The sequence below is a fragment of the Megalobrama amblycephala genome, linkage group LG21 (genome assembly GCF_018812025.1).
Source record: "Megalobrama amblycephala isolate DHTTF-2021 linkage group LG21, ASM1881202v1, whole genome shotgun sequence".
Taxonomy (NCBI): domain Eukaryota; kingdom Metazoa; phylum Chordata; class Actinopteri; order Cypriniformes; family Xenocyprididae; genus Megalobrama; species Megalobrama amblycephala.
Genome location: NC_063064.1, coordinates 9,149,392 through 9,162,889, shown reverse-complemented (window position 1 = coordinate 9,162,889; position 13,498 = coordinate 9,149,392). Strand labels below are relative to the sequence as shown.

The following is a 13,498-nucleotide window of genomic DNA, read 5'->3' as shown; positions in this document are numbered from 1 at the left end:
CAAACTAACTTACCAAGAGGACTTGAATACACCAAGAGTCACACTCACCTTGACATCTAGGCCTAACCAGTCAATCTCAGATGCAGTGATGTTTTTTTCCTCCCAGTACTTCAGTGTGGCATTACTGGGTTCTTTAGGCATTGTGCACACACACCTGCAAAACACACACACACAAATACATCACAATATTTCACACTGATAATTCTATCAACACGTACAGCTGAATTATAGCTGTGACCTTGAGGAAGAATGATATGTGTGTGTCAGTACTCACGAGTACTGGGTGAGCTGGTTGAGGTCGTTGTGCATGTTGAACGGGTATGTCTCCCCCAGATGAATAAGTTTCTCCAGAGCCTCATAGATGAAGATGATGCAGATGAGGGAAGCGAAGGCTTCCTCTGTGAATCGTGTAATGTAACACACCAGCGAGCTGGCGTCTGTGGCAACCAGCAAAAGACAGAAAAAGGCCGTCCACAGACCGATACACACGCGTAAGGAGAGGTAGGACAAACCATACTCTCTGAGGAGAAAGACACAAAATGAGATTGACTTGAATTTGTGTCCTACAATTAAAATGACTCTTACAAATTATAAAAATAATTAAATAATTATGGCACTTTCCTGTGTGATATTTCAGCTAATTAAAAAAAAAAAAAAAAAAAAAAAAAAAATTATTGTTTAGACACTAATCACCCACAATCCATGAATATGTATGTGAATATATTTTTATTTCCCTTTGTATATTTTTTATAATTTCATTATGAATTAATACATTTTGATTTGTGGGAAAGTACTTCGTATAAACTCTTTTTCTTTTGTGTGAAAAAAAAAGATATTATAGATAGATTAAATAGACAGATAGACAGACATAAACGATAGATAGATAGATAGATAGATAGATAGATAGATAGATAGATAGATAGATAGATAGATAGATATATAGATAGATAGACAAACAGACAGACAAACAGACAGACAGATCCGATTTTGACACACTTTGAACTGCTTATTGCGAAATTAATCAAAAGAGCCTCACTTGCAGAATTTGAAGAGGATTTTCTCAAAGACCAAGACAGGTCCCGTGCTGCCCAGGATAGTGAGGGGCTGCCCAGCAAACAAAGAGTATGCTATACCCGTCATAGAGGCTCCAAATAGAGACTCTATTGCACTCTAAGAGAAGAATATAACATCAGTTACAGCATAATTAACCAATATACATGTTTTTGCCAATATAAATTCACGTATATGTGTTCTTACTATGCGTCCTTCTGTAGCTTCTCCCAGCAGACCTCCGAAGGTGATCACAGGAGACATGCAGGCGCAGTACAGAAAGAGGAAGGAGGCGAGACACTGCAAACTTACGGCATCTGTGTAATCTGACAGGTAGTGAGGAGCCTTACGCTTGATGTCCAGAAATAAGCCACCAAATAACCTGTAGATCCAATTACAAAACATCATCTGAGACCCAGGTCTGTCTCCGACATTGGGATTGACAGAATTTACGAACACAAAAAGTTATGGACAGTATTTACAGATTATTTACCTCCCTGTGCGCTGTAGCTCTGGTCCTCCGTGGCCTCCGTGCTCCTCAGCCTCCCCCAGATCAGCCCCTCCATTGGCCAGAGGGGGAACCTTTCGCTTCTCCTGCCAGATTAAGACATAAAACCAGCATTACCACTGATCTCAGACTGGAAATAAGAATATGAACTATTCCAGCTAGCTATTTTTTTACCAAAACCAAAATTAAAGTTTTTTATTTAGCTGAAAACAAAAACCGAAAATAACATTTATTTAATAATCAGTTAAGTAATTAAATGTATTTAATACTCAAAATACTGAGTTTTATATAAATATTTAAAGCTGCAGTCCATAAGTTGTGCCTCTTTGTCGCCATCTCTGTTCAAAAACTGCAATTATCATCTTTACATGGGTTGTGCATCGGCACGGCTCCTCAGCGCGGATGAATCTAATGCTTTGAGGAGAATGTGTGGCTGTCAGTCACCGCACCGGTGGATACTGTACAGGTACTTCGGAATCGCAGATTTCCCATGGAAACCTACCAGTACCACTCCAGTTAGTATAAAAACTTATTTTCATGACAGATTTATTCAGAAATACAATAAGTAATGAAGACAACAGGTTAAGTAAAAATATAATGAATATGCAATATAGTGCATATATTTAGCAAAATGCTCCTCTCTAGAGTTGACTAACTGCTATGGCTGACTACAGTAGCTGACTAATGAGCTATGGACATTTAATGGCTTTCCTAGAGGTAAATGTAATGTTATGTGACATAATGTTTACAAGCTGATTCGAGTGATTACATGAGACATCACTAAGTATCTTTCAACATACCTTCTGATGTTCATTCTTGTTTATTTTGTGTAATAGCAATTAGTAAAGATGAAGATGTGATCAGATCAAGCATACTTTGCACTGACACTGAATTGAGGTGACTACATCACCATTTTGGTCAATAATTTTGGCCATCCAAAACTCTTTCAGCCAAAACTGGAAATTCATTTTTATCCAGAAAATTTTCAGTTTTCACAATTTAATCACTAATTCCAGCATCAGATCTGTGATGGATTAGCACATGGAGTTTGAGAACTGGGTTACCTGTGAGGGCACATTTTTGGGCGGCTCTATTCTGATGGTGGGATCCCACTCGCCTGGGGGCAGCACAGTCACCTGGTCCAAAAACTCATCGATTCCTGCCACAAGGTCAGAACGATCCTTTGCTTTATAAGCCACATCATGGAACACCTGAAAAAGAGACATTCAGGTGAAATTAGCACACACAACAGCCAGCTGCCTATAGTATATCATCGTGAATAGAAACAAACACAGGGTAGTCCATAGTACTAACCTCGTCTGTCATGAGCGTGGCGATGGAACGGCCAATCTCGTGGTACTGAGGCCCTTTCCCCATCGGCCCCAGCAGAATGAAGAGAAACCTGCACAATGACAAAGGGCTTAGTAGTGAACTCTGAGGCACACCACTTTGCAAAATGAACTTGAATGATTGAGACATTAACACATTTCTTGAGTTTGTGGCAAAGATCTCTCTGCTCTTACCTGGTGGTGATGGGAACCTCTGCCAGGCCATTGAGCAGCACAGCGGGGGACAGACGGATGAAGGCCACCACAGGTTTCTCCAAAAATTCTAGTTCACCCACCAGGATGTTAGATGCCTCAGCCCCCGGCGGGATCTTCTTCATGAAGTGGAGGTCTATCTGCAGACACAAAAACATGGCTTCCTCAGCAACAAACTTTTTATAAACTATCAATACTGACACGACCATGGTATTAAAATTGTTGGTATAAACCTTTATTTGTTGACAAAGCATGCTTATAAAGCACAGTGTTGCTTTATTTAAATTATGTAATTTAATATATTATTTGCACTAAGCGGTATCTTATGCTCACCAATCAATTGTATTGATCAAAAATACAGTAAAAACAGTAATATTGAGAAATATTATTACAATTTAAAATAACTGTCTTCAAATTTTAATGATTTTTCAAATGTAATTTATTCTTGTAATGACAAAGCTGAATTTTCAGCAGCCATAACTCCAGACTTCACTCCAGTGTCACATGATCCTTCTGAAATCATTCTAATATGCTGATTTGGTGCCCATCAAATACTGCTTATTTTTATCAATGTTGAAAACAGCTGCTTAATATTTTTTGCGGAAACCGTGATGCATTTTTTCAGGATTCTTTGATTAACAGAAAGTTTAAACAATGTAACAATGTAAAAGTCTTTACTGTAACTATTGATCAATTTAATGCATCCTTTCTGAACAATTACTTAAAAAAAACTTACTGACCCCAAACTTGGTAGTATATATTTGTATATTTAAAATATAAATATATGGAGTAAGATTTACAACTGTCTGAAATGTGATTCTTACTTTGCTGAAGTCAACAGCACTGTTTTCACGACTGCCATCCCCTCGTCCCTCTGTAGTGGTGGGCTGAGCCTGAGGAGACACCATCTGACCTGGAAGCAGTGCAGCAAACATACAAAACAGAGGAAATATATAACAGACTATCATATAAAAACAGATTTGATTCTTTAGAAGAAAGACAGTAATGTTAAGGTCGAAGAGAGATTAAGACCTATGCACCCTTACCTGGTTAAAAAAATAGTTGTAAGGAACAGCTTAAGGAAGTCAGTTACAAACCTCCTAGCATTGTCTAAATCTAAATCAAACTTTAAAAAAAAATAATAACTGAATCTAGAAGCAGTGAAGAAATAATTAGGTGAGGTTGGATATCTATAAGTCTACTGCAAAACCCAGTACTCTAAAAACTACTTCCTATGTGGTTAAATGCAAACTGAAGAGGTTAAATGCTACGCTAACGCTAAGTATATTGTTGGTTAGATAATAGATGTGGAATACCTAAGGGTGTGTTCACACTTGGCAGGTTTAGTTCAATTAAAACTCTAGTGTTGCTCTGGATAGTGCGGTTCATTTGAATAAGTTTGAATGCTGCCATTCGAACTTGTGGTGCGCACCAAACAAGTGTACTTAGACAAGGGAGTCTCGGTCTGTTCCAAACAAACTCTGGTGTAGTTTCGACTGAAATATGAGAGCAACATAGAACAAAGACATCTAAACGAACCCAAAACAGGACTTGATGTCACAAAATGCAACCCTAAAAAGGACAGAATGCTCAAGGATACCTGGTTCTTCTCGTTATAGGAGATATGTTCCCCTATTACAGTATTGTACAGGCTTCAAAACCACCATTCTCCTTGCTGCAGATCTTAATTTGTATGTGTAATTCCTAGAACTGTTTTGACTCATTTACACATTTTATAAGCTCTCTGAGAGTTTTCAGCTGGTAAAAAGCACCATCATATGTACACACTAACAATGAAGCACTTAAGCATACATCATAAAAGCTGTTTTTTTTGTGTTTTGTCTTTAGGTTCTGTGTTAAAAATGACAGTGTGAACACTAAGTGAACCAGGACTAAATGTTTTTTTTTTTTTTTTGGTTCCGGACCAAAAAACCAAGAGAACCAAACTACAAGTGTGAACACACCCTTAATGACGCTGTATCAACTCTTGCTAATTACCGTGATGCATTTGCATATCCACCATATTGGAAAGGCCAAGATCCACCCATAAACTTGCAAATGAACTGACATGAGGACATCCTATTGCGGTATCTAGATATTCCACATCTATGCGTAAGGTGTAGTCACATTTAGTGCAAAATCCAGTTATTTAAATAGGAATTCACACAATAGGAAATTTTGCATTAGGGCGAAATATTTCTCCATGCAGATTTCGCTTTGGGTTCAAGTTGGTCACACAAATTCACTGCAATTTGACCAATAGAAAGCTGCTTGGTTTGAAAGTGATTTCTGTGTAAGCGTTGCTTCATACATCGTCACACTATTACGGAAGAGGATTAGGGCCAAGCAATAATAAAAAAACAAAACCATCTCGAGATTAAAGTTGTTAAACTTCGAGAAAAAACTCGTTAAATTTTGAGAAAAAAGTCGAGATAAAATGTTGAGAATAAACTCGTTAAATTACAAGAAAAAAACTTGTTAAATTTCGAGAAACAAGTCGAGATAAAATGTTGAGAATAAACTCGTTAAATTACGAGAAAAAAACTCGTTAAATTTCGAGAAAAAAGTTCGAGATAAAATGTTGAGAATAAAGTCATTAAATTACAAGAAAAAAGTCGTTAAATTACGAGAACAAATTTCGTTAAATTATGAGAAAAATGTCGTTAAATTTCGAGAAAAAAGTCGAGATAAAATGTTGAGAATAAAGTCATTAAATTATGAGAAAAAAAGTTGTTAAATTACGAGAACAAATTCGTTAAATTACGAATTTGTTCTCATAATTTAACGACTTTTTTCTTGTAATTTAATGACTTTATTCTCAACATTTTATCTCAACTTTTTTCTCGAAATTTAACGAGTTTTTTCTCGTAATTTAACGAGTTTTTTCTCAACATTTTATCTTGACTTTTTTCTTGAAATTTAACGAGTTTTTTCTCGTAATTTAACGAGTTTTTTCTCAACATTTTATCTCGACTTTTTTCTTGAAATTTAACGAGTTTTTTCTCGTAATTTAATGAGTTTATTCTCAACATTTTATTTAGACTTTTTTCTCGAAATTTAACGAGTTTTTTTCTCAAAATTTAACAACTTTAATCTCGAGATGGTTTTATTTTTTTATTATTGCTTGGCCCTAATCCTCTTCCATACACTATTGACAATAGACTGATTGTGGTCACAAAATTTTGCTGAAATTTCATTAATGTGACTGCACCTTCAGAGTACAAGTGAATCTATGATCATATTGCCTGATAGTGGCTCGTCTTCAGGGTCGATGGTGGGGATGACATGGTAGCCGTAAGGCAGACTTAATCGTTTGCTGAAGGGGATGAAGGTTTTTTTGGGTCGGATGAGGGGGTTATCTGGGGCAGGGGGGGCAGAAGGGCTTTGGTGGGGTTTCTGGGGAGCTGACACACACTTGGGACACCTGAGGGACCAGGCTTTACATAAGAGCACCTGTCTGTTTCTCACACTGCGACTGAACCTAGACCAGAGTGAGGAACGGGGACTGGGGGGCGAATTGGTCATGAAGATAACTGGGAAACACAGATAGACACACCATTAAAAAAGGATGATAAGACAAATGCATGACAAATGTAGAACAATACATCTGCTGGAGCATGTGGAGCAGTACCATTCTTATCCATGGAGTGTGGTTCGGACTGCTTTCTGCCGATATCTGCGAAAGAGCGTACGATGGGAATCCGGTTAGCCAGTTTCTTCTGGTTCTGATGGTGGTGCTGTTTAAGGAGAGCATTTCGGACCTTCTTCCTCACCTCCTCCCCCAAAAAACCTGACGTCTCGTGCTGGTCCAAAACCATATCTTAAAAATAAAGACAATAAATAAAGCCATTTATATAGAATTTACACTACCATTCAGAAGTATAGGGTCAGTAAGATTTTTTTAAAGAAATTGATACTTCATCAAGGAGATATACAGTATATAGTTCTATATACAGTGAAATTAGCTAGATGCTAATGCTTGCAAATAATAACAATATGTGACACTATACAATACAATACTAGCGCACTATATATGGGCGGCACAGTGGTTCAGTGGATAGTGGGTCCCTTTTAAATTTGTTTCCTCCTGTATCTGTGTGGGTTTCCTCTATATTCCAAAAACATGCAGTACAGGTGAATTGGAGATGCTAAATTGGTGTGAACGCATGTATGTGAGCCCAAAGCCATGTAATGGGGAGGGTTTGGGAAAAACCTGGTGACCTACCCCGAAAAAACCATCGCCAAGAAAATTCACGGACAGTCTTTCGTGTATGGCAAGAGATGGCCCATAGAATCAACAAGAGTCTAAATCAGCACTTCTCAAAGTCCGGACTCCGGTCCGCATCCGGACCCGGAGGGAATTCAATCCGGACCCGCCTCCATTTCGTATTTCAACAGCAGTAATTGTGTGTAAGGGATTAAAAATCTGGATTTCCTACTTTGATAAATGCATGTCAAAATCATTTGTTTAGTGTTTTATGTCTTTTTGGAGATGGTCCGCAATTAAAGCGAAGGCGAGATAATTAAAGTTTTCCTCCGTGATTCAGTTGCCATGACATCAGTGAGCATATACTTTTGATGTAATGGGCGCGAGTCGCGGACTCGACACTTCACGCGCAGTAAGCGTTTGAATGGGTGTGGAGCAGTGGTTCTCAACCTGCGGCCCGGCACAAATGTAAATGCGGCCCGCGATATGCCGACCACAATAATAATAATAATAATAATAAAATAGCATACAATTTATTTTTGTTTTAAAATTTAAATTAAAGTGAATTAAAAAAAAATATAAATGAGCTATATTGCTTTATTTGTAATATAAAATAATTTTGGTGAGCATTTATTATTTTCAGACATCAGGCAATGTAGGCTAATGACGCAATATCAGTTAACGAAACAAACACAAGTGCGCGCTTAGGAAGAATTCAAACAGTAGCCATTAATTTTGTAAATTTAAGCCTCAAAATGGTCAAATTTGTTATTAAAGATGAAAAACTAAATTGGAAGATAAAATGAAGGAACACCTGCAAACAAGAAGAGTCGCAGCATCAACAGTAAAGGTAAGAAGAATGGAAGAATCAGTTTGCTGTTAGGCCTAATGAGTGAGATGGGCAGCCTTCCTGTTTGCTCTGTAGTAAAGTACTTGACAAGCAAAACCTACAATTTCAAAAGACTGAACTGTGAATTTGATGTGTTTGTTTGATGTATTTTAAATCAGTAAAATAACCGCATCAGCGCACCCACGGCTGGATGAGCCCAAACTCTGCGCGCGCTCGCGGATCCGATGCTGTGCGAGGGATTGCGACATGACAGAATGCTTGATATCGTCAGAGATTGTAATTAGCCTACAGTGCGCTCAGTGTTGTTTGTAAAAAGAGCTGAGTAACATTTGCTTATTAAGGCATTTATGTGATTGTTTGGTGACTATTGCGATGATGTTGAAGAGAGTCATAGTCATACAGAATTAAATAGCAACTTAAAGTGATTGTGTTTGTGTGTTCATTGAGCATTACTTATTATTATTGTAAAGCTAATGTCAGTAAGTTAGTTTTTATTTGTTATTTATTGTGTGCAACATCTTGGTATAATAATAGTATTATCTGCTAATACCATAACATTAAATCTGATTGGTTTGCATTGGTGACGTCATATGTAAATTATATGCGGACCGTGAGACTTGCACTTGGACCATTGTGCGGCCCACTGGGAAAAAAGTTTGAGAACCACTGGTCTAAATGGTTACATGTACGTGTCTATATATATATATATATATATATATATATATATATACACACACACATACATGTATATATAGTCATCAATCACTGAGGGAAAGACACGAGAATAGAGTAATGATGTGACAAAAGTTTGTTGAGCTGACCTTTCCACAAGAGGGCGGAGCTTTAACAGCTCATGCCTTTGATACTCAACAACAACAAAACTGGAGAATCTCACACAGCCAAAATGTCAGAAATTGTCAGTACAGTAGCAGTGTTCAGCCTTAGATTCTTACTTGACCTATATAACCACAACTTGTTTGGGAAGCCATTGAATAGACAGAGCCGTAGATCACTGACAAGCTACGCAATATCGCGTTCATTATCGAAGGCGATTCATCTGCGATAATGAACGCAATATTGCGTAGCTTGTCAGTGAACTACGGCTCTGTATATTAAATGCCGCTCCATTTGAAAGCAGGTGATGGCGATTTCGCGGTAATCAGGGAACCGGCTTTACTGACAAAATGCGCATGACAATCTCATGTGATATATCGCCCAGCCCTACATCAAACAGCAATCGCTTACACCTACAGTTTGCCAGGCATTTCTGGAACTTTCAGTGGGACTGGGTTTTATGGTCAAATGAGACCAAAATAAAGCTTTTTGGAAAAAAAACACCAGAGGAGGGTTTGGCATAGACTGAAATATAGCGATGTAGAAAAGTACCTCATCCCCACTGTGAAGTATGATGGTATTTTTTTTTTTTTTTTTTTAATGCTGTAGAGCTAATTTTCTTTTCATTTTCTTGTTAGGATAGATTTTACTCCATTAAAGGTGATAGAGATGATTTTTTCGTCGACTGAGAATCCAAAGACTGTTACTGAGTTTTTGAAATGAGTGCATGCGTAAGAACAGCCCCCCTCCTTCACGGCTCATTTCAAAGGAACGCCTCCCAAAATTCGTGCACAAGTATTGGAACATGAGTGTTTACCACCGGCATTCGCTGTGTCGTGTTTTTTGGATTCATTATGTCGGACTCACCGCAGGTAACTCATAATCTGCAGTTGTTATTCCTGTCTCCTGACAAAAACATTGCATGCAGCGCCTGTGGAGTGTGGAAAATTACTGGAGAGCGCAGTCGCGCTCGTCTCTCACAAGGAACGTCACGGCAGTGAATGACAAGCCAGAGGGCCAATACGCGCACGTCTCTCACAAGGAACGTCACGGCAGTGATTGACAAGCCAGAGGGCCAATCGTTTACGCGATGATCGCGTAAACGATTGGCTGATGTTTTTAAGGCCCTACCTCGTGCACAGATGATGTATATTAATATTATTCCTTTCAGTGCACCTAATAAATAGTCTTTTATCAGTTAGTAAAGACAGTTTCAAGTAATATTGCAAAAATGTATAAAACAAAACATCCTCTTTAGCACCTTTAAGTACCAGCTAATATTAAATCAACACCTGACTGACCCAAACTGGGCCGTGGTTTGATCTTCCAGTGTGACAATGATCCAAAGCTCATCTCAAAATAAACAACAGAATAGTTCACTGACCACAGAATGAAGGTTTTATGGTATGGGTACAGCAGCCCCCTGACCCATAAAAAACTTGTGGGAAGAGCTAAAGAAAAAAGTCCACTGGCATGGACCTCTGAATCTGAAGGATCTGGAGAGATTCTGTATAGAGGAATGTAATTTGAACACTAGCATCTAGATAATTTCACTGTTAAAGTTTATTATGTTTATTTAACTTTTAGATTCAGAGCTGAAAGAGAACCATCACAAACTCCTTTTCTGCTACGTTAGGAGTTGTTGGCATTCATTAGCATATTAGCTGAAAGACATGCACAGATCTCGAAAAATCCGCCCTAAAAAGTATATCAAGCAGCACATGTAGCACAATATTTTTATAATTAAAATGTTGATTGCTTTGAATGCAGTGTTTTCAGACTCTGTACCTGCGATCTCCTCCAGTGAGTTGGCCCTCATGTCCAGCATGACGGTGCCATTTAGGATGCAGCTCCGCAGCTCAAACAGGCTATGAAGGGAAAGAGTAGCCACATATGGCTTACTCCACCTCTCCCCTCCATCCTCCACATCCTCCTCAAACTTCAGCCATCTAGATACAAATAAGGGACATGAGAAAGAAGAATAGGAAGAGTGGGAGAAAAAAGCGAAAATTAGAATGACAATTAAATTAGTTTTCTCATTTAGCTGCAGTACCACAAACTGGTATTGCATTAGTTGTAATGGATACAAGCCTATCTCATATTTCAAACCACAAATATTGTTCAGTAGAGGAGCTCTTTGTTTAGTTCAATATAAATTCATGTTCCAGTTCAATGTTAGGGTAACAGCCTATACTATAATTTTAACAATATAACTTTTATGGACTGAAAAAGAGAAAATATCCAGTGAGCAGAAATTCTGGGCGAAAATGCCTTGTTGATGCCAGAGGTCAGAGGAGAATGGTCAGACTGGTTTGAGCAGATAAGAAAGGCAAGAGTAATTCAAATAACCACTCCTTACAACCAAGGTTTGCAGAAGAGCATCTCTGAACACACAACATGTCGAACCTTGAAGAAGATGGGCTACAGCAGCAGAAGATCACACCGGGTGCCAACTAAAGTCAGCTAAGAATAGGAAACTGAGGCTACAATTCGCACGGGCGCACCAAAATTGGACAATAGAAGACTGAAAAAACATTGCCTGGTCTGATGAGTCTCGATTTTTGCTGCAACACTCAGAAGGTAGGGTCAGAATTTGGCATAAACAACATGAAGGCATGGATCCATCCTGCCTTTTATCAACGGTTCAGGCTGCTGGTGGCGTAATGGTGTGGGGGATATTTTCTTGGGTACACTCTGGGCCGCTTCCTTTCAACTGATTATTGTTTAAACGCCACAGCCTTCATGAGGATTGTTGTTACCATGTCCCGCCCTTTATGACCATAGTGTACCCATCTTCTGATGGCTACCTCCAGCAGTATAACACGCCATGTCACAAAGCTCAAATCATCTCAAACTGGTTTCATGAACATGACAATGAGTTCACTATACTCAAATGGCCTCCAGAGTCAACAGATCTCAATCCAATAGAGCACCTTTGGGATGTGGTGGAACAGGAGAATCACATCATGGATGTGCAGCCGAAAAATCTGCAGCAACTGCATGATGCTATCGTGTCAAAATGGATCAAAATCTTAGAGGAATGTTTCCAGCACCTTGTTGAATCTATGCCACAAAGAATTAAGGCAGTTCTGAAAGCTAAAGGGGGTCCAACTCATTACTATATGTAGACAGGCGTAAAATTAGCACTCGCCAAGCGCCAAATGCGAGTAAAAATCTGTGTTGGCGAGTATATGAAACGGTGTCAATCGCCAGTTGGCTGGTAACATTTTTATAAATTCTAACAGTGCAGTGTTGTGAGAACATGAACGTGAACAAACATGAACGACGCTCAGGACAGTTAACGACCAGTGCTGCATCGTCACAAAAGTTTAAAGGTGCCATCAAACGTTTTTTTACAAGATGTAATATAAGTCTAAGGTGTCCCCTGAATGTGTCTGTGAAGTTTCAGCTCAAAATACCCCACAGATTTTTTAATTAATTTTTTTAACTGCCTATTTTGAGGCATAATTAGAAATGCGCCGATTCATGCTGCGGCCCCTTTAAATTCTCGTGCTCTCCGCCCACGGAGCTCGCGCTTGCCTTGAACAGCATAAACAAAGTTCACATGGCTAATATAACCCTCAAAATGGATCTTTACAAGATGTTCGTCATGCATGCTGCATGCATGCGTCAGATCATGTGAGTGCTGTATTTATTTGGATGTTTACATTTGATTCTGAATGAATTTGAGGCTGTGCTCCGTGGCTAACGGCTAATGCTACACTGTTGGAGAGATTTATAAAGAATGAAGTTGTGCTAATGAATTATACAGACTGCAAGTGTATAAAAATGAAAATAGTGACGGCTCTTGTCTCCGTGAATACAGTAAGAAACAATGGTAATGTTAACCACATTTAACAGTACATTAGCAACATGCTAACGAAACATTTAGAAAGACAGTTTACAAATATCACAAAAAATATCATGTTATCATGGATCATGTCAGTTATTATCGCTCCATCTGCCATTTTTCGCTGTTGTTCTTGCTTGTTTACGTAGTCTGATGATTCAGCTGTGCAGCTCCAGACGTTAATACTGGCTTGTGTAATGCCGTGAACATGGGCTGGCATATGCAAATATTGGGGGCGTACACACCGACTGTTACAAAACAGTCGGTGTTATGGTGAGATTCGCCTGTTCTTCGGAGGTCTTTTAAACAAATGAGATTTTTATGAGAAGGAGGAAACAATGGAGTTTGAGACTCACTGTATGTCATTTCCATGTACTGAACTCTTGTTATTCAACTATGCCTAGATAAATTCAATCTTTAATTCTAGGGCACCTTTAAGCCTTGCCAATCTAAACATGCAAGCATAAAAAGACGCAAAAGGAAACTCAATTCGTTACCCAGAAATCCGCGTCTCAGACAGCGTGTGCAAATACTAAATACATCTTGTGCTTGAACAGACATATTCAAACAAAATTATGTCAAAATGCCTGTCTTGGCAAGTAACCTCATAAACAGTCAGTTATGTCTTTAAATGAACTTAAACAGTTGAGAAAGAAAA

At 38.6% G+C, this 13,498-nt stretch overlaps 1 protein-coding gene across 7 annotated transcripts in view; it reads right to left on the bottom strand.

The window, feature by feature from the left end:
* The window catches only part of slc4a10a (solute carrier family 4 member 10a), a 66,865-nt gene that overhangs the window by 13,367 nt on the left and 40,000 nt on the right, over positions 1-13,498 (bottom strand). For 6 of the 7 annotated variants that reach the window (XM_048172428.1, XM_048172423.1, XM_048172424.1 and 3 more), the window contains 11 exons: positions 10,779-10,939; positions 6,731-6,919; positions 3,924-4,012; positions 3,082-3,239; positions 2,873-2,960; positions 2,623-2,769; positions 1,544-1,644; positions 1,258-1,432; positions 1,037-1,170; positions 275-520; positions 49-154 (listed from right to left, as the gene is read on the bottom strand). In XM_048172428.1, coding sequence (XP_048028385.1) covers positions 49-154; positions 275-520; positions 1,037-1,170; positions 1,258-1,432; positions 1,544-1,644; positions 2,623-2,769; positions 2,873-2,960; positions 3,082-3,239; positions 3,924-4,012; positions 6,731-6,919; positions 10,779-10,939 — 1,594 coding nt within the window. Of the gene's footprint in view, positions 1-48; positions 155-274; positions 521-1,036; positions 1,171-1,257; positions 1,433-1,543; positions 1,645-2,622; positions 2,770-2,872; positions 2,961-3,081; positions 3,240-3,923; positions 4,013-6,344; positions 6,633-6,730; positions 6,920-10,778; positions 10,940-13,498 lie in introns of all 7 variants that reach the window. The other variant, XM_048172430.1, reaches the window with a different exon arrangement.